General features: G+C 38.7%; 1 protein-coding gene across 9 annotated transcripts in view; it reads right to left on the bottom strand.

Moving 5' to 3' along the window:
* Positions 1-2639: 2639 nt before the first annotated feature.
* Positions 2640-23798, bottom strand: part of PPP6R1 (protein phosphatase 6 regulatory subunit 1) — a 65272-nt gene continuing 44113 nt past the window's right edge. For 6 of the 9 annotated variants that reach the window (XM_058181150.1, XM_058181144.1, XM_058181146.1 and 3 more), the window contains 9 exons: positions 23176-23270; positions 18635-18692; positions 17199-17347; positions 12065-12210; positions 10052-10223; positions 9164-9237; positions 7442-7538; positions 6764-6886; positions 2640-4807 (listed from right to left, as the gene is read on the bottom strand). In XM_058181150.1, the coding sequence (XP_058037133.1) occupies positions 4804-4807; positions 6764-6886; positions 7442-7538; positions 9164-9237; positions 10052-10223; positions 12065-12210; positions 17199-17347; positions 18635-18692; positions 23176-23270 (918 nt within the window). In that variant the 3' untranslated portion in view covers positions 2640-4803. Of the gene's footprint in view, positions 4808-6759; positions 6887-7441; positions 7539-9163; positions 9238-10051; positions 10224-12064; positions 12211-17198; positions 17348-18634; positions 18693-23175; positions 23271-23798 lie in introns of those variants that run through there. The other 3 variants (XM_058181145.1, XM_058181153.1, XM_058181152.1) reach the window with 3 other exon arrangements.

Below are 23798 nucleotides of genomic sequence, written 5' to 3'. Positions count from 1 at the left end.
TAAAAAATGTAAGTAGAAAAAATAGGGACCACCTTTGGTGGGAAAGTAACAGCATCCCGTGTGCCTTTGGTGTTTAGTCATGCTAGCCACATGACCATGGAGACATCTTCAGACAGCGCTCTCTCTTCAGCTTTGAAACGAAGATGAGCACTGCCCCCTAGAGTCGGGAATGACTAGGATTTATGTGCAGGAGGAACCTTTACCTGGATTTTAAACAGGGTTAAAAAAAATGCACCTTTTACATTTGGACTTTTTAATTATTTTCAGAGTTGCATTATTTTTGTTGTTGCTGCTGCTCCTGCTGTTATGCCCAAGCCCTTAGCAGAAGTGTGGTATAAATCTAAAACAGCAAGAATATTCTGGAGTGGAAAGGAAGAAATGTATGAATACTTTTACATTAAAATATTTCAAATTTAAACTTAGAAAACATTTGCCTGGTAGATGTTGCTATTTTGTTCTCAATTACATAGAATTTTTTTTTAAATTTACATTTATATCCCGCCCTTCTCCGAAGACTCAGGGCGGCTTACATTGTGTAAGGCAAGTCTCATCCTATTTGTATATTTATATACAAAGTTAACTTATTGCCCCCCCAACAATCTGGGTCCTCATTTTACCTACCTTATAAAGGATGGAAGGCTGAGTCAACCTTGGGCCTGGTGGGACTATTAAATTAAACTATTGCTGTTACTTACCTTGCTACGTAATATAATACATCATTAATAACGTGATCCATAAATTTCCTAGAACCTCTGCCTGCAGTGTAAGATCTTAATTTCACCATAATTGCTCTTTCACCACTTTCTGAAAACTATCCATATGGACAAAAGAAATAGATTCATTTGTAAATGAAGGCTTCCCATAGGTTGGCATAGCAGACTTTTGAATCCGTGGCTAAAACATAAACAAAGTTGTAATGAGGGTACACTCTAGACCCAGTTTATTCATTTAAGGTTCAACTTCAATTTTTTAACCGGCTGTTTTGCTCCAGTTATTAAGCAAATTATTATTTCTCTCTTTCACGATGAATTGGAAAAGGAGGGGAGAGAAGTCTATCGATTATGCAACAAAATGGGAAGAATTCAATTTGATTTTTTACAGTATTGTGTATTATTTACTTGGGGATAATGGAGGCTAGGGGCTAGGTAGCTCATCCCCCACCCCAGCACCTGAAATCAGTTTTAATGGTTGCTTACTGATAAATTGTATCTTCCCCCTCCCTCAGTTATCTCAATGCTGAGGTTCAGGAGACTTATCATGTCCCCAAATTGGGGAAAGCTTCTATTTACACAAAACCCATCCTCTTCTTTTCCAGACAATCTTGACAGATTTGCCACCTTATCCAATCTACAGTATCTCCACTTTACCCTCAGAAATAGTATCAATTGACAGAGATGGACCTGAAATGGGTAAAATGGAAGAATGGCTAGTCTTGCCATAACTTAATATAACTGCTCCAAATCTCAGTATTTTCTATTTGTAAATATTCTCTCCAGACAATAAAAACACTTGAAATTGGCTCAACACACTCTCCATCACTTCAGTAGGAGTCTTCTAAATTTAAGTGTGGCTTCAATTCAGTTTCTAGCAACCAGATTTTTTATAAGAAGTTATTTTTTAAAAAGCTGATTTTATATATGTTTGTGCACTACACAGGACTCCTTGCCACAGCATACTGTTGGATAAAATAATCTTCTCATTAAAGGAAGGTATTTTCTTTCACAGAAATCAGATTTTTTGGGGAAAAGCTGCATACTGTAGATAAAGACTTAATAGTGGTTCCTTGGTGCTCAACTGCTTTGCAACTCATCAAATTCGGTACTCAATGCATTTTGATGTGAACATTTTGTCCCGGTATTCGTGTTTGGTACTCCATGCACAAGCTAGAACTTGGGAGTCAGCTGCCTTGTAACTCATTACATTATTCCTTATGATAAAAAATTGTTTGGTAGTCATCGTTTTTGGTATTCATTGAGCCTCCCGGAACCAATTAACAATGAATACCAAGATACCACTGTAGTCCTCAGCATCTCCAGATAAAGATGAAGAAGACTCTTGTCCGAACTCTGTAGTTAGTGCTCAGCAGCTTTCCGGACTTGCCACCATCCAGATATTAGGGCTGCAATTCTTAAAATCCCAACACTTCCAGCAAGCATTATGCTGGGGAAGGCTGACCAAGAATGGAACAAAATGGACCACTTGCCAGTCTGTATAGTCACTTCTATCCTTCAGAGACTACAACTTAAGAAAAGCGAAGCTTTCACAGTACAACATGTGACACCTCCACTGAATGCAAAGTGGTACAGCCATCATGTTGTGGTATACACATAAAACACAAGAAAAATAAGAGAGGAAAAACTCAGGTGAGACAGTGGACTCAGAAGCCAAAAACGTGCTATGTAGGAAGAACAAAACTAAGAAACAATTATGGCCATAGAATCTCTTTATTCAAACAGAAAACATACATACACACACACACACACACACACACACACACACACAGAGGGAAAAAGAAAACAAAACAAATGGCATGACGCAGACAACGCGGAAGGCCACTTCTCTCCTTTGTGATTTTAAGAGCTTCATGAAATATTGCCACTTATATTGAGGGATGAGAGGAGGGAGACAGAAGGGGTACAAATCTACTATCTGCAAGTACAGAGGGTGGAAGAAGGATGTTTACTTCTTATACAAGAATATTTCCCATCACAACTTCTCATCCTACGCCAGATGTTCAGACAGTGACCTCTGCAAAACCCGGTTTTCAATCTGTCTCAATTCCTTTCTCCCCTATCAAGAGAGCAGGCTGACATAAAACCCTCCTCCATTTCTCGGTTGAGTTTTGCCATGCTCTTGCCCAACTTGGTAGGGAGGGGGCAAAGATGGCATAGTGCTTTTGATTGTTTAGTTGTTTTCAAGAGTTACAGAAAATCCAGATCAAGAGATAATTCTGGGATTTGGGAGGAGGTAATTCTGTTTTCTAGGAGTCACACAAGAAAATTATAATTTAATGGGGTAAGAACTGTAAATGGAGATTCTTGATCATCATCATCATCATCATAAAAAAATGAGGATACTTTGGAGCAAATCTTGCAGAAAGGAGACCCTGCAATTCAGGACTACAAGGGCAGTTTGAGTCTTGCGTATTACCAAGTGTAGAATTCTCACTATTAACTCAAGAAATGGCAGCAGAGTTTTTCAAGAGTCAAAGAACTGCACCCACACAATTCAGAACTTTCTTTTCTTTTTTTAGTGGGGGAGAAAGAATACGAAATTTAAATTACATTTTAGGAATGTGCTGTAGATATATAAGAAAACTCCTGTAAAATGGATTCTGGGCTGTAAAGGGGAGATAGGGTAGGCAATTGTTGCAGTATGGACACAGAGTAGGCCAATATTCAAAGATTAAGGCTTATCTGCTACAGTATGGCTGGTGATTTACCAACAACACTGAAATGGGAGAGGGGAAGGAAACTGTCAATAAGTGCTAACAAAGCAGTGATACAAAATTTCCTGCTGTGCCTCTTAAAAATGAATGGCTTCTCCAAGGACATGATAAATCACTTGGGGCTGAAGTGATGATAGAATCTAGGTTTCTCATTCTATCAATGCAACTGGTACTTGGGCCTGTGGGAAAGATCTCCTTTTTCACCAGTTACAAAATGGTGTCTAAACACTGCAGAAAAAAATGGCTGGGAAGGGCAGAATCCAATGGGAAGAGAATGAGAAGAGGATTGACAATCAAGTGAGTGGTGACTATGCACTGGGAGGGCATGAAATAGGAAGAATAAAGCTGAAAACTTTTAGAGGTTCCAATTCAGGATTCACAAATGGTAATAAACAGGTTTGAAGTCTTACTGAACAAATTGGTGGAAGATTCCAAGTTAACAATGGGCAGTTCTGGCAAGGTGTTGCTAATATTGTTTGGCCAACAGATCAGAAAAGTCTTCTCTGCTTTCTCATGTGGGCTACCCAGTAGGTTCTCTTGAGGGGATTAACTAAAACATCATGGGGGGGGCAGTGGATCTAGCACTTGCTAAGATGCAAAACAGGGTTCCATCCCAATAGGAAAAAGAGACTGTGTGTCTCAAAAATTCCTTCTCACATGCTACTGTCCTAACCTTTACAGTTAGCGAAGCCCATTGTGCCTGTTTGAAGCAAGTCCATTTTGATTATCCTGTGTGATGTCTCTAGTAGTCACACCTATCTCCCTGTGGATCGAATGTGTCGATGGAAATAGTGTGCTTGCAAGTGGGATATTCACTGGTCATGAGAAAGGGAATTCCTTGATGAGTTTTCTACCCGCCCACCTGGCACTACCCCCCCCATCAGAAGACTTCTGATATGATTCAAGCATCAATTTTAATTGCATCAAAGACAGGTTTACTCAGTGCAGCAGTGTGTATGAATGCATATTGAGGAGAGGGAATGCAGGGGAAAGGCCTTGTGCCAAAGGTTGCTGCCCCTTGCTGGAGTAAGAGGGGGGGGGGGGAAACACCATTGCTGAGATTTGCCAAATGATGTGCCAGAAGGGGGATGATGTTGCGACCCTCGTACACACATCCATTTCTTTCACAGGTGCTTGTTGGAACCAGACTCTTCAGTGATTGCTTGGGGGGAGGGGGAGAGAGGGAGAGAGGGCTGGGCCCTTTCGTTGCCCCTTGCTGCTTTCTCTTCTGCCCCCCCCCCACCTGCCTATAGGGGTGAAGGCACCGGAAGGACTGGGGTCAGTCCCTGGCAAAATAGACTTGATCGAGCAAGCAGCCGTGGTTCTTTCCCAGTGACGAGACTCACTGAGTGCCTTTATCTGAGGAGGAATAAAAAGAGAGAGAAGTTAGCTTTTTTGCTCGTTTCATAAAAAATCTTGCAAACAAAATGGGAGTGTGTGACATAATCCATAATCAACCTGCATTCTCCAAAACAAGCATCTAGTTCTAGTAACTTCAGCATCTTTTTGTAAAGCAAGCAGCACCTATGGGCAGACTAGATGAGTGAACTAAAAGGACTGCCAATCAACACAAAAGGAAAGATGGCTAAGATTGGAGAACAGGGTCAAATGGCATTTAGAGCATTTTGCTTCAATTATTAAAAATTAAGATAAAGAGTTATATAGGGCAATGGAAATCCCATCTTGATTAATGGAGTCTTTATGGAGTTTTCCTGTTTGATTCCACTAAGTGTGCCCAACCTATGTAATTCCCAATTGTTCTTTATAACCTTTAATGGCTAGAGTTTTTTTCCCCTTTTAAAGTCAAGTTAACAAACTGCTAAGGTAGTCCTCAACTAGATCATTCATTTAACGACTGTTTGTGATAGTGCCAAAAAAAGTGACTTACAATCAATCGTTACTTATGACTGTCACACTGTTGTCATGTGATTGCCATTTGTGACCTTTCCAGTTAGATTCTGACAAGCAAAGTCAATGGCAGGAAGCCAGAGTTACTTAACAACCAGGGCAAAAAAGGTTATAAAATTGGATACTGTCATGTAATGACAGTAAAATAATAAGTTGTTTTATAACTAAACAATAGTGCATAGGTTCTCATCTCAATTGTGATCGTTAAGTTGAGGACTACACAAGAATATACAGTTGTGGAGGCAACTGATCAAAGAACTATAATGATTAGGAAGTGAAGGGAATATTTCTCTAATAGATAAAAAGTCTTAATTTTGTAATTATTATTTTAAGAAAAGGATAAACAAATGAGGAGAACCATAACATTTTGGTCATAAGGAGATCCAAAGCTTTGGAAGTATCATCCAATGAAATAATTTGTAGTAGGATTTTAAAAGATGGAAAGAAAAACACTTGTTTCCACAGGTAGTTTTTAAACGGAAAATGGAAATTACTAGTTTTACTGCTAGTAAAACACTGCTAGGATAGAAATGCCACTAAAAATTACTCAATTATATAAAATTGTGATAATATTTGTTTATCCTCCTCAGGGATGACTTTTTATGACTGAATTATTTTCTGACCAAATAAAGGTAGTCCTCAACTTACAACAGTTCACTTAGTGATCATTCAAAGTTACAACAGCACTGAAAAAAATGACTTTCGACCATATTTTACACTTATGACCATTGTAGATTTCCCATGGTCATGTGATTTACATTCAGATGTTTGACAACTGACTCACATTCATGACGGTTGTAGAGTTCTTGGATTATGTGATCATCTTTTGCCACATTCTGACAAGCAAAGTCAATGGGGAAGCCAGATTCATTTAACAACTGGATTACTAATTTAACAACTGCACTGATCCACTTAACAAATGTGGCAAGAAAAGCCGTAAAATGGGGTGTAAGCTAATAGTAAGGCCTCTTGTTATATATTGGTCATTTCCCCCCAAAACGTGAATATTTGCATGCTTATGTTGGTACTAAATAATACTTTCATATGCCTACCTTTGTAACACTATTGCTTTATATTTTTCAAAACAAAAATCATAGATTGCACTTGTGTCCAATGAGTTAAATTTATATAAAAAAAGGTTCTACTGCTGGGAAAACCGTTTTTAAGCTTCAAAAGCAGTAGAAAAAAAAATTGTAGGATTAGGGGGAAGAGACAGGAAAGCATTTGTGTCCGCAAACTATAGTATTCTGTGATTAAATACTTCCAGAAAACCTTGCCTGATAGTCTGTTTCCAACTACATCTAACCTCCACTCTTGCTGCCTTATAATGAATAATTTGAGATTGCCTTCTTGCAACTATCAAATTACTCTTCTGTGACTTAATTCCAACCCCCTACAATATTTTACCTGGCTGCCGATTGCTGCTGTTGCTCTATCTGTGGGTTGCTGTGCTCAGGTTGTGGTGTTTCTGTTGTCCCCTGAAGTGGCTGGGTGGAATCAGAGGTAGATGGGGGAGGTTCTTTTGTGCTGCTGAAGAAGGTGGGGGAAGGCAGGGAAAGAAAGACTACTTTAGCACGGTAATGTGGATTACTTTTATATTCATAGTCCTAGTGATTTATAGGAAAACAATACAGAACATCATAGGTCTGAGGAAGGCACCCCATAGAGAAGTGGCCGTTTTTCTTCTTTTAGTTTTAATGCCTGCAATTTCATGTTTTTTATTTTTTTAAGTCAGTCTCTCTCAAGTTGCCTATTCCCCAGCTCTTCACTTTGCCATGGTCCTTGGTTCTGTGTGCTTTTAGTCTGATGTTTCTTCCTTCCCCCTCCCTCCCCCCAACATCTCAGCCTAACCTACTTTCTAGGATTTCCTGTTGATTCTAAGTGTTCATTAAATCTGACTCTGCTTAAGCTTTTTGAGATCAACCAAAGTTAGTCAGGCACTGCCCTCTAGTTGGGCCCTCTTCTTATATACTTGGCCATATCAGAGGGAGTTTCCATTATCACTAATGCAAAGTTGCAGACTTGATATCGCTCTGTAAGTCCTACAGAGCCAGTGGCCTCACAGATCATATTTCACAATCTTACCTGGCTACTGTTGTCACGATAGAAGAATTTGGTGGGTTTCTCTCTTCTGGAGGGCCTGTGTCTGGAGTGGGAGGATCCTGTGGAACGCTAGAGACTGCTATAAAAGGACCAAAAAAAAAGACCAATCAGACCTAGATAAGGGGTGGAAAATACATGCTCTGTTAGAGAAGATAATGACAGTTCTGGAGGGAAAGCCAAGTCTTACCTAGCTACCATCTATCCCAAACCTTCATCTCCACAGTGTTAATATATCTGAGGCTTTAAGAGTATAGTAACTGTCTGCCTTGCCCCCACTTGCTTCCTCCCCTATTCTTATGGATTAGCCCAAGGGAGTCAGAGGCTCTTCAAGTTATTGGGTTCCAATTGCTGTTAGCTATAAAGATAGCGGATACTGAATGGTAGTCCAGCAACATGGGGGAACTAAGGATGATCTAAATTTGCAGTAATCACAGGTGGATGGACTGTAGGTTGAAGATTCAAGGAAGCTTTTGGGAACACAAGACCAAGAGACTCTTCCTGGTCATGCATGTGAATGCCATGGGAGTTGATCATTCAAAGAGGTAAGCAGGAGTGGTGAAAGAGGCAGATAATACAGGCATTGTGCAAAGGACCAGAATGATAGACTTGGATAAAGTAAGCTGAACTCCCTGCCAAGATACAAAACCAATTGTATTCCACAGGATAGGCATGTCGTTTTTACAGTTTAAGTAGCTTAACCAGCTATTGAAGTTCTGGGCTTCTCAAGAGCAAAATATTACACACAAACACATATTTTTGTAGTCAGCCATAATCATCAAAATTATGACAAATCAAGGCGTGAACTATCTCGCTTTGCATGTAATGAGTCTATCTCATATATTAGTTTCACCTTTTAAGTTGCATTGCTGAAATAAATGAACTTTTGCATGATAGTCCAATTTTTTGAGTTTCACATGTAGATTTAAAAACTGTTTCAGCCTAGATAATGGATCCTGAATTTTTCTGACAAAGTAGTTTTCCTTACTCTCTATACATTTTTATTTTCCATTCCAACTAATATGCAACGGCATATAGAATTTGATGGTGGAGGTAATATTATGATTAGCTACTGTGGGAACTTTACACCCAGTAGCAGTCTAAACTGCCAACTAAGTCTAGATTTGTGGTAGCAAATTCCAGTGTCATTATGCTGTATGTGAAGAAAACAATATTTGTTAATATCTGTTCGGATCTACCCAACCTTCAGCTTAGTTAGATAATCCCATAGTTTTAATATTATGGAAAATGGCATCAATTTTCTCAATACTCCTTTAGCACACCCTCCTTGGACTCAATTCACCTTTAGCACAGCCTCACTGGAGACAATTTTTCATAAACTAAAGTCTCCAAACTAACATCTTCCTGAGTATTTCTCTACTTTTGTATTGTTGTTTTGCCTTTTCCAGCTTTGCTGACAGAAGGATTAAAAAAAAACCTGCAGTTTTTTTTATTTGTACAAAAGCAATATGATAGATTGAGTGAATGTCACTGTTGGCTTTGCTCAGATTCTTATTCTCCTGATATTGTTAGCTTTGATCACTTCAACACCTGCCTTTATATTTATCCCTTTGAAAATATTAACTGAAAATTCATACATACTCATTTTTGTCCCAGTATGTATGTACTTTTCGGTAGTTTTGTATGAATAAATAGCACTGATTTCAGATACCATAAAGCCATTTCTGAAGAATCAGTGATGCTCACCTTCTACTTGGGATCCATTATTTTGTGCCACTTCCTGAGAGAGGATGGCTGGCTCTGTGAGCACTTTAGAAGAACTAGCAAAACAAAATAATAATTGACAAAATTACCATCAGTCATTTGCAAAATGTTTTTACTTGGAAGAGCTTATATCCTAAGATGATGCCCTTAATATTAATAACCACAACATCTGCCTTATCCCTTCTCCTTGGGAAGGACTTGATAGGTGGATACAAATGCCAGATCTAAATATCTAACTGACTCTGTGACCAAACAACAATGTCCTGAAAACCAAGCTGAAAAAGCTTCTTCTATGAGAAGCAAAATGTCTTCAAAGAAAAACCAGAAAGTCCAGTTGCCTCTTGAAAAAGCATCTTTGGGACAACTATGACCCAGATGACTGTGAATACCCATAGACAACCAAACAAGTAAAAAGTACAAAAATTTCTTCCTTGGCTGCTTTAAATTGACTGTGTAGACCAGTGTGACCTACTGAATTTATTATTTCTCCTCCAAGCTCCTCTTCTCGTCGCTTCCAATTCTGTTTGCCCTGAACCCTACCCTTACCCCTAACTGTAGCAGAAGTGAGCAAAATTTGATCAGTGGCAACATTCAGCTTCCAGTGCACTTCTTGATTCTATCACCAAAACTTGATGGCAAAATGATGTTGCCCAGTTCAACTATAGTGTAGGAGTGGGGTGATAAGAAATGGGATAATTTAAGCCCCTGTAAGATTTATCCATTTTATCCCCTAACATCCATTATGTTTCCAAAATAGGCACACAGAAGGGCCTGAAAGCCCCAATCCCTGAAAGACATGACTCAGGAAGTCTAATTGATGTTAACTTCAATCCCCAAATGACTAAACATTTAAGCATTCCAAAGCCTCACCTCTCTTGCTGTACAGTGCGTTCTGGAAAGGAGGCCCAATTCTCGTCTTTGCCAGAGCAGGAGGCACCTGAGTTAGGTTGGTCCCACACTGCTGCTCCTGTATCAGCTGCCACCAGTTGTGAGGATTTCGTAGACTTGGAGGACAGATCAGATCTGTCTGCCCAGCTAGGATCTAGGAAAGATCACATTTACACAGGAGATACTTATCGAGTGCTGGAACGTACTACAGGAGATAACTAGCTCTATTTCATGTTCCTCATTACTCACCAAATGTGAGGGATTAACATAGCTCAATATTCAAAAGTTACTAGGATTATTGGTTGGAAATGCTGGGACTTGAAGTCTCAACACATCAAAAGAACAGTTGGTTGGGGAAAGCTGGGTGCAACCCTACCACGACTGCTGATTTCTCTTTGGCATAATGAACATGAAGATTTCCCCAATTGAGTACATGTAAGTCAAAGTATATGGATACCGGTTAGGATGAAAGACCAAACCAAGTCTGTTCTAAAATCCAAGTTTTGTCTTGAACCTGTAACCATGAATTTCTGTGCTTTTATGGTTTCTTGACTCTCAAGATGCCAAAAACAGAAGGCATATTTCAAAAGAAGAGTTTCAAGACACACAATTATATGCAAATGACCTAACAAACTAGGCTATTTGGCAAGATCTTGGTATAAATCAAATCTCGATGCAATGAGGGAAAAGAGGCAATTTTTATTCAGCATTTCCTTACATTATTATTCGTTCTTCAATTATACCAACAATGTCCAGAGATTGAGAAGAAGATGATCAGACTTAATCCAGATCACCTTTTCTCAACTAAAGAACCAATTATTTTTATGCCAAAAGACTTTTATTTTCAAGAAAATTATTTCCTAGCCATGAAATAAAGGTGGAAAAATGTGGTACTCCTATTGTTGCTAAATGTCAATTCTCAGCAACCCTGGGAAAAATGACCAAAGATGAGGAAGCTGGGAGCTTAAGTTCAACAATATCTTGGGTGGTTCGTAAATGGGGTGATTTGACAATAGGTACTATGGAGAAAGTCTCACTTTGGTAGTTTTTGAAGGAATGTTATAATTTTTCTTTTATTGCGCCATAATGTCATTTCTCCTCTAATACCAGTGGTATTAGATCCAGTTATCCCTCCTTTTTTCATTTGTAATATACTCATGAGTATTGCATAAGAAGCAGGTATTTATAACTGGGTAAACTTGGAACTTTTGCTCCCAAGAATTATAAACCAGAATTAAGCTACCTTCCTGATGAAGGAGAAGATTAAAATAGAGAGGGCTACATTTCTAAGGATTCAACTAGAAGACTGCAAATCAGCAGATGTGCATGGAAGAACATGTGAGAATGAAGCTCTCTGCCACTGCCAAGTATATGTCTTATGGCTTAAATAACAGCATCTTCAGCCGAAGAAAGTCAGAGCTATTGACAAAAGAATGAAATTGTAAAAGCCAAGAAGTTAGTTTGGCTAGGATAATACCCCTTGAAAATAATGTAAAATTGTAACTCTCAGCAAAAGTGAACAACTATTTTTAAAAAATCAAATCTGGATATTTTCTACAAAAATATTTCAAATCCTAGATTTTTTTATTCAATTTTTATGCCACTCATCTTTCCTATAAGGCAAGTCTTGTCCAAGTTGAAACATTCTTTATTAATGACAAGCATGTTACTTTATTCAATGTAGTGTAATGCTTATTTCAGAACTTATTTTTAAAGGGGTAAATGCTATTTCATTCTTGTTCCAACATATTACACCATGGACTGTTCCTGCTTAGATGTTTCCCTCTATTCCATTAGGTCTCATTGCCAAAATAAGCACAACCGTTTCAAATCAAAAAAAGGATTGCTGGTGGCAGCTACATCAGGAATAATCTTACCTTACCTCCTAGAGGAATTTATTTCCCATTATTAAAGGATGCCCAAACAAGCAGATAGCAGCTTGCCTGTTTCAACGCTTATCAACCAGCCCCAACAACCCAATCTCTGAGTTCTGACCTCCTAATGTCCTTTCCGCTTCTGTTTGTTCACCACAGCCATTACTGACAGGGATGGCCTCTCCATCTCCCCCACCAGGATCCTCTTCCTCACCCCCTTCACCTTCTGAGTCTTCACTATCTTCACTATCTGTGCTACCAAGTCTTCTGTAAAAGGGAGAGAAAATCAGATAAAATGAAAGTTATTCCACACTTGCGATAAGCTGAGGGCATATACCAGTCCAGTATCTGATTTTTTTTTTCATATAAATGGTTTAATGGTTAGATGGCCTAGACATTGGTATTTGAACACAGATCTTCTTAACATTTATATTCTATTGTGTTCTACTAATCTAGATGAAATGTTAATATATATTGCCAGTCCATGTATGATATGCCATATGCCGAATAAATAAATTCCACACTTGCCTATAACCAGCTCTACTTCAGTGGACTCCCTTTTCTGCAGCTGCACATCACAATATAATGTGTTTAGTTTGGTGTTGGATTAATATATGTGAGCCAATCTGCTAAGGCTTGCTCAACAAATTGTGGCTTAATTCTATATAGCCATAGAAGCAAACTACTGGTCCTCTTAACTGAGTATAAGGTACCAATTTCCTCCTCTAAAGATCACTAAAAGTGGTTTTAAGCAATTAGAAGTGCAGAACTCTATAATGGTAGCATCATTACATTACGAATCTCAATCTGTATCTTAAGCCTATCTTACTCCAGAAGATAGGCTTAAGATACAGAAGGATCTTGACAAACTTGAACATTGGATGCTATCTAACGAAATGAAATTGGTGAAAAAAGTAAGGTTCTCCATTTAGGCAAGAAAAAACAATGGACAGGTATAATATAGGTGGTACTTTGCTCAATAGTAGTAACTGTGAGAGGGAGTTTGGAGTCCTAGTGGACAATCACTTAAATATGACCTAGCAGTGTGCAGCAGCTGCCAAAAAAGCCAATGCAGTTATAGGCTGCACTATAACAGACGGATAGAACCTAGAGCATCTGAAGTGTTAATACCACTTTATAATGCCTTGGTAAGGCCACACTTGGAATACTGCATCAACTTTTGGTTGCGACGATATAAAAAAGATGTTGAGTCTAGAAAAAGATAGCAGTTTTCCAATATCTTAGGGGCTACCACAAAAAAGAGAAAATCAAGCTATTCTCCAAAGCACCTGAAGGCAGGACAAGAAGCAATGGATGGAAACTAATCAAGGAGAGAAGCAACCTAGAACTAAGGAGAAATTTCCTGACAGTTAGAACAATTAATCAGTGGAACAACTTGCCTCAAAAATTGTGAATGCTCCAACAATGGAAGTTTTTAAGAGGAGATTGGACAACTGGTTGTCTGAAATAGTATAGGTTTTTCTGCCTGAGCAGGGGGTGGGACTAGAAGACCTCCAAGGTCCTTTCCAATTCTGATTCTACTCTATTCTATTTTACTCTACTCTACTCTACTCTACTCCTCTACTCTTATGATCCTTGGAGCCCAAACTGATTCTGAAAATGAAAATAAATATTTATTTATTAAACAAATTTGTATGGCTGCCCAAACTCACACACAGGTGACTCTGGCAGTGTACAACATTAAAAATAAACCGGAAGGAGTGGCCAGCATCGCGGGCGACACGGTCGCAGACCCCAGTATCTCTGGGGTATGCGCCAAAATCCCCTCCGATATGAGAGTCCGTCCACTTCCAGGATCAGACCATAGCTGCCTCGAAGGGGTAGCAAAGAATGGGGGAGCCGCTGGAGCAAACGGGGAGATTGCAGCTCCGGATCTCTTTCCCCTGACCCAGCAGGGAGGAATGCAGCCGCCATCAGCTGCAATAAAGCCGCTGCGGTCACAAGATCGGACTGGAGGATGAAGCACCAAAGAATCAGATTGTTGAAGTCGGGTGAGTCACTACTAACTCACGAAGAAACTCTACTTTAAATTCGGCACAAGCCTTGAGGAAAAAAAAATTTTTTTTGACTGGTGGCTAAATTACATGGGAAAGTGAAAGTGGAAGGAACTAATTAAAAGAATACACATTCTGGAAATTGAATATGTTTTGAAGGGGCTTGGAATGGAAGTCAAGAGCCCTAACTAAACAAGAAAATAAAATAAATATTTTTTAATTAAACGTCTTTTTTTTTTGAGATCCCTAGAAGTTTTAATGGACTATTTAGGAAATAAAAGAATTAAGAGAAAAGAGTTAAAGAGAATACTGCATTGATTTTAATGGAACATTTCAAATCCCTCTATCCTCTAATTTTGGGAACTTAAAGAAACTATCAAAAGGGGACAAGACTCTGGATAAAGACAAACAAGCTGAGACAAAGGGAAGGCGTGGTTTATTTTTATAGAAATAAAATGGACACTGTGTCAACTGAGACTGCAATTTAAAAGAAAATACTTAAGATAGAAGAAAAATGAAAGAAAGAAATTGTTTCTCCGAGTTTAAAATACCTATAATGTGATTTTATGATATCGTTAATGAAAAAATGTTGGCAAATTGACCTTCACGATCTAAAAACATCTAAGAATAAGAGGAAATTTAAGCTCTTACCAAAACGGTTACTTGTTACTTGTAAATTGCAATTGTATCAAAGAGTGACATCTAGAGGCAGAGGAAGACTATAAGAGTTGAATAGCTTTGTCATGACTATTCCCATGAGGATGGGTGTTGTTGTGATTACTCAACAGTTCTAAAAAAGGATCTTGGATGGCTGCCTTTGGATTATAGAATTAAGAGGAAATTTTGTTATTTAAGCAAGAATATGAGTGATAAAAATGGAACAAAAGAAAACATTTGAAACAAGAAGAAACTTAATTTGTGATTTTAAATGTTCAACTTATAATTTGTGATTTGTAACTGTATTAAAGAATGACTTCCAGAGGCAGAGGAAGAATGCAAGAATGGAATAGCGGACTATTCCCACGAAGATGGTTTTGTTGATGTGATCACACAACATTTTTTAGAAAGGATTTAACGGCTGCTCTCAGATTTATGTCAAGGATTTAAGTAGAGAATGTTAACATTTTGTAAAATACAAGTGACAATTATAGAATAATTATTAATGATGTTTTGGGGAACGGAGGGAAAGATTGTAGAATAAATTGGGATAAGAGGGAAATGAGTGTTACTATCTAGAGCAAAAAGTTACTTTTCTTTTGCTTTTAAGAATAAGTAAGGTAAATAAAAATGGTGATAAAAACTTCTAAGGAAACAGTTAAATACAATGGAGGAATAACTGGGGGAAATAAGCAGTAATTACCCTTCTTAAATGTCAAATTTTCTGTTTTGTATTGAAAATTGATCGGATAGAAATTTTTTTTGAATATATGTTATTTAGAGGCAGAGGAAGAAAATAAGAGGGAATAGTCTTTGTGAGTTCAGGACTATTCCTAAGTAAGAAAGAAATTGTCTATGTGATCGCTGGGCAGTTTTAAGAAAGAGTTGTTAGATGGTCTGACCTCTGATTAAGTAATATAGATATAAGGTTTAGATTTGTGAAATTTAAGAAGCTAATAGAAGATTTATTAATGATGTTTTTGGGGAATTAAATATGGGGACTAGACTTCATTTAAATATTTTTCAGAATGGGATGGAATTGATTTTTTTAATCAGATATGTGCAAATAATAATTAAATTTAAGAAGAAGGGAATATATTGTATTAGACCACAATATGGGGTGAAATTTGAAATATGCTCAAGGATGTACCTGACTAAAAATCTGTTCACAATGATTTTTTTTATTATGTTTATAAAAAATAAAAAAATTTCAAAAAAACAAAACATTAAAAATAAACCCTCCTATCCACCCACCACAGTAGCAGCAGATTGCATGTCTCTTCTATAGCTAATAGGGAAGAAAGAATAATCTAATACAAAGATATAACTGCTTCAGATTATTACAGAAGGTCTAAAGGATTAACCAACAAAATTCTAGAAAACAGCTATATTAGGAAATTCTGGAGCCAAGCATCACACAATTGTGGCTGTGAGACCAGAGTGGCCCCAAAAGATTATTGCATGTGACAATAGTGGCAAGGGAGGAAATATTACCAGATGTAGGAAAAAGCTCAAACAAGAGTTTAAAAATTAAATCATCTCCTTTCAGTGATACAAATTCCATTTGAAAATAGGAAGCAACAAGTGCTATATTTATCAGATTAGACATACTTGAGAAGGGGGAAAAGGGCTTCCAAAACTGAATGTCTATTTTTGTTTTTTGAATGGGGAGAATTTTCAAGGGACGAAAGATATGCAGTTGAGAGTAATAAGAGCTAAAAGTCTGGACCTTGAACAGAGAAGCTGATACTGCACACTGAATCATCTTCAGCTTCAATTTCATGGCTACTAAGAATAGTCTTATGTATTATTAAGCACTTTAAGCTATGCTAAACACTATTCATGTCATCCGGTCTAGTTTTATTTGCTCATTCCCATTTTGTAGAAGAGGGCAGCTGACAAGGCCCTAGCATGCAAGAATGTGTGACAGGACCCAAGAAGCACTTTTCAGGCCTGGTCTAAATATGACCTGCAGTTTACTGGTAAACATGATAAAGGAGGTTTTCCCTCTGCTTGACTAATAAGGGAAACAGAGAGACAGAATGGAAAGAACGTCCCTGTAAAATGGAAACCTCTTGTGGAAAACCTTCCAAGGATCCTGGGAAGCAGGCTGCCTGCATGTGCCTCCCACACCCCCAGCAAGAAAAAACATCTTCCCAGGAAGTCTAAAATTCATTATTTTAGCACACACTATTTTTATCTAGTTCACATCCCTGTTTGATTTTATTTTGCATAATTCTTCACTCAACCTAAAGGCTGAGGAGGAAAGGATTGGCCTAAAGAGGCAAAACATATTCATAAAATGAGATGTGTGCATGCAAAGGCAATGGAACAACAGGGCAGAAACCATCAAGGCATATGAACTTCATGCAAGATAAAAACAGGAGAAGCATGTGCTAGCTTAAGATAAAAATAAGGAAGATGATTTAACCACAATAAACCAAGCATAGTGGTGAGTCTTTGAAAATAAAAGCATGAATTATTTACCAGAAGACATGTATTTAAGAAAAGAAAAAAAGAAAGGGGGGGAACCCTTGAACCAAAGTGTGCTGATGGAAACTACTACAATGGATTCTCCCCTACCTGACTGTCATAGAGGGTGAGGTACCCGAAGTGATAGTCCTCTCCTTCTCCTGCCAGATGTCCTCCCCATCAGACCCATCAGCCTCTTCGTCATCATCAAATTGCTGAATTCGCTCCTTGTAGCAGATGTCAAAAAGGTTGGCGTTGGGCTGCAGGGAAGTGGAGAGCAGAGACAGATCAGAGCAGTGGCCAAATTTAGAAAGGATAATAGATACAGTTGTTGTCTTTGTTGCTGTTACAGGTTGTCCTCACTTTAATGACCATCTATTAAATGACTATTTGAAGTTACGATGGTGCTGAACAAATGGCAGTTATGACCGGTCCTTAAAGTTACAGCCATTGCAACTCCCCTCCCCCCAAATCACTGAATCATTGCTGCCTATTTCTGCCACCCTCAACTGATGTTTGCCATCTTCTTCCTCCCGCTGCTAGTGAGGGCCTGCACAATGCAGATAGCCACCGCCACCACCACCTATGGATCCGCTGCCTGTGCTGCCACCCTGCCTCCTTAATCCTGCTATCTTTTCCTCAGCTGGGCCCAGTGAGCAACCTTCTTCAGCAGATGAGACTCCACTGCGTCAGGACTAGATGTGTCCTGAGAGATCATGCCTTCACACAGTGAACGGATCCTGGACCAGCACTGGGAGGAGCAAGACAGCACAGGTCAGCTGGGGATGGCAAGCGTAGGACACCTGGTGGACTGCAAGGCGGCCAAAAGGACAGAGATAAGGGGGAGACAGGCAGAAGAGGGGAGTTCAATAACAATGCAGCTGAGTAGCATAGTCTCACCTGCCAAAGGGAGCTACCCAGAACCAGCTGGGGAGGAGACAATGGAACAGACTCAGAAAATTTGTGCAGGGCAGGAGAACTGTGAGGTTATGGTTGTCCCAAAAGTGCTTTTTCAGGAGACAGCTGGACTTTGTTTTTTCTTTGAAGACATTTCATCCAAGAAGCTTCTTCAGCTCTGACTAGATGGTGGGGAATGGACGGATTTATATTCCTTGCAGAGAGCTGGCCATTTACAATCTTTTAGAGAGTTGTTGAGGCCACTTGGAGGTTTATCTGTGTCCTCATGGCCACCTGAGTAGTGCAAATGGGTGTGGACAAGAAAGTCCAATTGTCGAAAAAGCACCTTTGGTACAACCATGACCTCAGTGACTGAGAATCTCCACAGACTATGAAGTCTTTGCCTAATGACTGCAATTGGGACTGTTGTTGCTGAGTAGCGAAGTCCCGTGATATTTCATCTAACATCTGCTTTGTTTAGCAATGGAAATCCTAATCCAAATTAGGGTCATTAGGGGAGGACAATCTGTATGTTTTTATCCTGCCTTTTTAAATTTAAAGACAAAGTGGCAAGCATGTTTGATACTCATTCCTCCTGTTTTTCCCCTCAACAAACAATCCTGTGAAGTAGGTCAAGGAATGACACTTACACTGTCATCATCTGCATTCAGTGAGAAGGTGATGTTGGCCGTTTTGTCAAAGGGAGCACTGAAACAAACAAACAAACAAAAAGTGAAAACTATGGTGAAGATCAGAAATCAGGATTGCATTGTAAAAGGGGAACAGTACAAGCCTAGCTTGGGGGAAAAAAGTGAAGAAGGGTTCATTTGCTGTGCTCAAATGGGAATTTATCCCCCTTCTTTTTCCTAAACTCTTTAGTAAAATTCCAATTTAGAAAGTTGAAACTATTCTGCATAAATCAGAGGTTATCTCTGTAATGCAAAGGAAACGAAAGTATCCTGTCCAAGGTCACTAAAACAATAAAGCTAATAGAGAAAGGATAGTTTTCAGTTTGGTTTGTGATTTCATCTTAGCTACATTTCTGCTATGTGGATTCTTTCTGCTATTTAATAAATGTAACACTACTCCTAATATCAGCATTCAACGGACTAGGCATGATTCTTAGTTCTCATATACTTCACTATCACATCTTTTTCAGAAAACTCTTTCTTGTTAACATATTATCTGTCTTCCTGCAACAAATTTAAACTGGCAGCCCCTTTTCCTTACGGGCCACAGATTTACAGGTGTGTTTTTAGTTTTTCATTTTCTATATGGAATTTTCAATGCTACACAATGGATTTCAAACTCTGTCTTGCACTAGCTCAATTTTTATTCTTTATTTTTTGATGTATATACAATAAAAAGAGTTTATTGCATTAACTTTATTTTAGAATTGTGCACTGATTTATGAAGGCTATTGCTTATATTAAGAAACATTTTAATAAAGTAAAGATGAAGTCTCCTTTGAGTTGAGGAATGGATATGATTGACCACTACGTTCTTCTGGAAGCTCTTTTTTACTTCGCAACCTAGTCTAAATTCTGGAATTTCCTCGTGGACTCTCATTTAATCAGATCTGACCCTGCTTAGCTTATTGAGAGAAGCCAAGGTTAGCTTAGTGCGGCCACCTGTCATTGAAAGGGAAGCTGTTCAACAGATGCCACAGAACAGATTTATACCCAAGCCCAAAGAAAGTGGCTACAGAGCCCAAACCATGTTCCGTCTTGTCCAACAAGCATTTGAACCAACTTTCCAAGTCACATACCAATTACTGCTATAGTGTTGATCAGTTTCATTTAATTTTATTTCTCAAGAAACAAACGGCAGAAACCCTACACCACCTCAGACAAATGGCTATCCAATATCTTCTTTAAAACTTCCAGTGTTGGAGCACTCACAGCCTCTGGAGGCAAGCCGTTCCACTGATTAATTGTTCTAATTGTTAGGAAATTTCTCTTTAGTTCTAGGTTACTTCTCTCTTTGATTAGTTTCCACCCATTGCTTCTTGTTCTACCCTCAGGTACTTTGGAGAATAACTTGACTCCCTCTTTTTTGTGGCAGCCCCTGAGAACACTGCTATCATGTCTCCCCTTGTCCTTCTTTTCATTAAACTAGACATACCCAGTTCTTGCAACCGTTCTTCATGTTTTAGCCTCCAGTTCCCTAATCATCTTTGTTGCTCTTCTTTGCACTCTTTCTAGAGTCTCCACATCTTTTTTACATCATGGTGACCAAAACTGGATGCAGTATTCCAAATGTGGCCTTACCAAGGCATTATAAAGTGGTATTAACACTTCATGTGATCTTGATTCTATCCCTGTTTATGCAACCTATAACTGAGTTGGCTTTTTTGGCTCATATTTAAAAGGTTGTCCTCTAGGACTCCAAGATCCCTCTCATAATTACTACTATTGAGCGAGGTACCACATATATTTTACCTGTGCATTTTGTTTTTCTTGCCTAAATGTAGAACCTTACTGTTTCACCATTGATTTTCATTTTGTTAGATAGTGCCCAATGCTGAAGTCTGTCAAGATCATTCTGTATCTTAAGCCTATCTTCCGGAGTGTTAGCTATTCCTGCTATCTTGGTGTCATCTGCAAATTTGATGAGTTCCCCATCGATCCTCTCATCCAAATCATTGATGAAGATGTTGAAGAGCACTGGGCCTAAAACAGAGCCTTGAGGTATCCCACTGCATACTTCCCTCCATGTAGATGCAGTTCCATTGAGGACTACACGTTGTGTGCAGTTGGTCAGCCAGTTACGAATCCATCTGGTGGTGATGCTGTCTAACCCACATTTTTCTATTTTATTTAGTAGTAGGTTATAATGTACTTTATCAAATGCCTTACTGAAGTCCAAGTAAATTATATCGACAGCATTCCTCTGGTCCACTAATGTTGTCATTTTGTCAAAGAATGCAATAAGATTAGTCAGGCATGATTTGTTTTCAACAAACCCATGTTGGCTTTTGGTTATTACTTTGTTTGCTTGTTTTGGTTATTACTTTGTTCACTGATTCGTTGCTTAACTATCTTTTCCAGATATAGATATATATGTACATGTATGTGTGTGTGTGTTTGTGTGTGTGTATGTTTGTGTGTCTGTGTGTGTTGTTGGCCTCATCTTTGTATTTAAAAAAGAAGCGCAGCGCATTAGGCATTTACCTTTTCAACCGTTGGAAGTGAGCGCTGCAGGCCACATAGGCAGAAAAAGAGAATGAAAAAGGAGAGAAAGAAAGAAAGGCAGACACATGAGGTCAGGAGGCTTGGAGAAAGGTGGGGGGGAAGCTGCCTGGGGACAGACTGAGATGCCTGCCAATAATGTCTCCAGCTCCCCCTTTCAATAATTAGGCCACCCAGATCAAACATCCTGCTGGAACTGCCTTAACAAACAGACTGCAAAATAGGAATGACTGGACAGCCTTGGCTAAGAACATCAAATATTTAGTTGCTAATAAGACTTGAGAAATCAAGGCACCCCTCCTCTTTTCCAGGCAAGGCTCTTGTCATTTGGCAAGCTGAGCAAAGCAAGCTAGGATCCAGAGCCTCTGGGATGGGGGCTTTAATTCAATAAAACCCAATTTCCAAGAATCAAATCATCCTGGCTTGCAAAACTTTAAAGGAAATGTCTCTGCCCGCTTGTGGACTTTCTCAAAGCAATTATTTGCCCATAGGATGCTGGACTAGGAAAATCCTTGGTCTGTTCAAATAAAGGTCCTGTTATGTTCTTATAAGACATAAATAAAACATATTCTCCCTTTCAGAGAGGTCAAGAAACACAAAGATTTCATGAAATGGAATCCTGTCTGTGCAAAGGCAAAAATAGAAGCATCACCACTCATACAATCTAAATCCTCTCACATTCTCAAAAGAAGCCAAGCAAATACTAATTATGGGTCTCAATGAGGTAGACCCATTGAGGGTAGCTTTCCCCAGATAAGGCTTTTATCGGACTGCTATCATTGTCAGGGCAGCATGGTGGCTCAGTGGTTAGGGTGCTGGGCTTCTGGTTGAAAAGTCAGCAGTCCAGGTTCAAGACCCAAACACCATGTAACAGGATGAGCTCCTGTCCTCGCCTCAGCTCCTGCCAGCCTAGCAGTTCTAAAGCATGCAAATGTGAGCAGATAAATTGGTACCACTTCCAAGTGAAAATAACAGCATTCTGTGACATCATGCTGGCCACATGACTGAGGAAATGTTTTTGGACAGCGCTGGCTCAATGTCATTGAAATGGAAATGAGCATCACCCCCTATAGCGACTAGCAGAGTAAAAATTACTGCAGTAAAATCCGCAGGAATTCCTTTGCCTTTTTAAAAAATCCTTAACTAAAATGAAGTTATAGGCCCTATGGTTTGCAGCATGCCAGTTGAGACACAGGTTCCAAGAAAGGCATCTTCTTTGGCATACAATAAGCTCTTTGCTCTGTCAGACTTTTAAATGGAATTTTAAAAAATTCATTTAATTTAAAAAAATATTACAAAGCAAACTGCCAGTTGTGAGCATTCACTATGTGTCTTGGTCACAAATTGATTCTATGACTTAGATCCGTATTTTGTAAATAATTATGCTCTCCTGTCACTATTTTGACAACGGGATAACTCCTCTCCAGCAACTGCATTCTTGTAGTGTGTCCACCATTTTCTTAAACCGGCATTCATAAGTCCAAAAAGGCTGGGGATCCAGTTACAGCTCAAAATGTCAGGATGGTCCAGATGAGGATTGCTGATCTAATATCTCCAATGGAAGCAAGATGCAAGACTATGCATCTTTGTAATTCTATGACAAACGGCCAGGCGCAAGCACATGCAAATCAAATGCTCCTGAAATGTATTCCTGAACATCATGTACATCCTGAAATGTAAATAATCTAATTCTCATAAGTGAATTTACAACTGAATTATAGGAAGCTATAATCAGCAGAGATTAAGACCAGGTAGATGTCCCTCTGCATACACAGATCAAAGGAACATACTTTAATATGTGGAGCTTTAGAAACCCTTAGTCTTGCTTCTGGATCCTGTTTAAAAGCATGCTTCCTTTCCAGAGTAGAAAAAAATCAGCTGTGCCATGCTATTGTCCTCACAGGAGGCAAGGCAATTCTCAGCCACTGAAGAGCATGTTAAAAGAAGCCTAGAAACAAGGCATGGAGAAAGGCAAGGGAGAATGTGAGCATATCACTAACTTGACATTCTCTTCCTGCTCGCCAAATTCTTCGTCATGAAAACCAAAGTGGTCAATGAATGAAGTCATCTGTTGCATTTGGTAACCTACGAAAGCCTATAAAAAAAAGTAATAATAGGAAATAAACATGAATGATAAATAGCTCAAAAGGGAACTGTGGTGTGAGAATTGTATTTATTAATTAAAATTATATAGCCAGTTGCAAGTCAAAACAGATGATTATTAGGTCTGATGTGTTTAAGAATGTATGGAAATTCTTTTGTCTGAATAGATCTATGTACTTTCCAATAGATCCTAACAGATAACATCTGGCTTGGACTCATTCCAAGTAGCAACAATTTGATCTTGAGCACAAGATTTAAAGGTTAGAACGATAATAAAAATGAAACATAATGATTGGGCTACTGCTGGCTTTTCTTCTTTTGTATAGTTTTATAGTGGGGGTGTGTGTGCTATTTTATTTGAGAGTTGGTTTTATAATATTTTATTGTATGGCTTGTTATTATGATTTTCTACATGCCCAGAATCTGATGGTATACAATTACTAGAACAGAATACTAAGATTTGTATCCAAAGAGGGGTGATGATTATGCTGAGAAATGTGGGAAGCAGGATAAATATCTT

The sequence above is a fragment of the Ahaetulla prasina genome, chromosome 4, assembly GCF_028640845.1.
Source record: "Ahaetulla prasina isolate Xishuangbanna chromosome 4, ASM2864084v1, whole genome shotgun sequence".
Lineage (NCBI taxonomy): Eukaryota > Metazoa > Chordata > Lepidosauria > Squamata > Colubridae > Ahaetulla > Ahaetulla prasina.
Note: the sequence above shows the minus strand (reverse complement) of the source record. Positions and strands in the feature narration are given on the sequence as shown.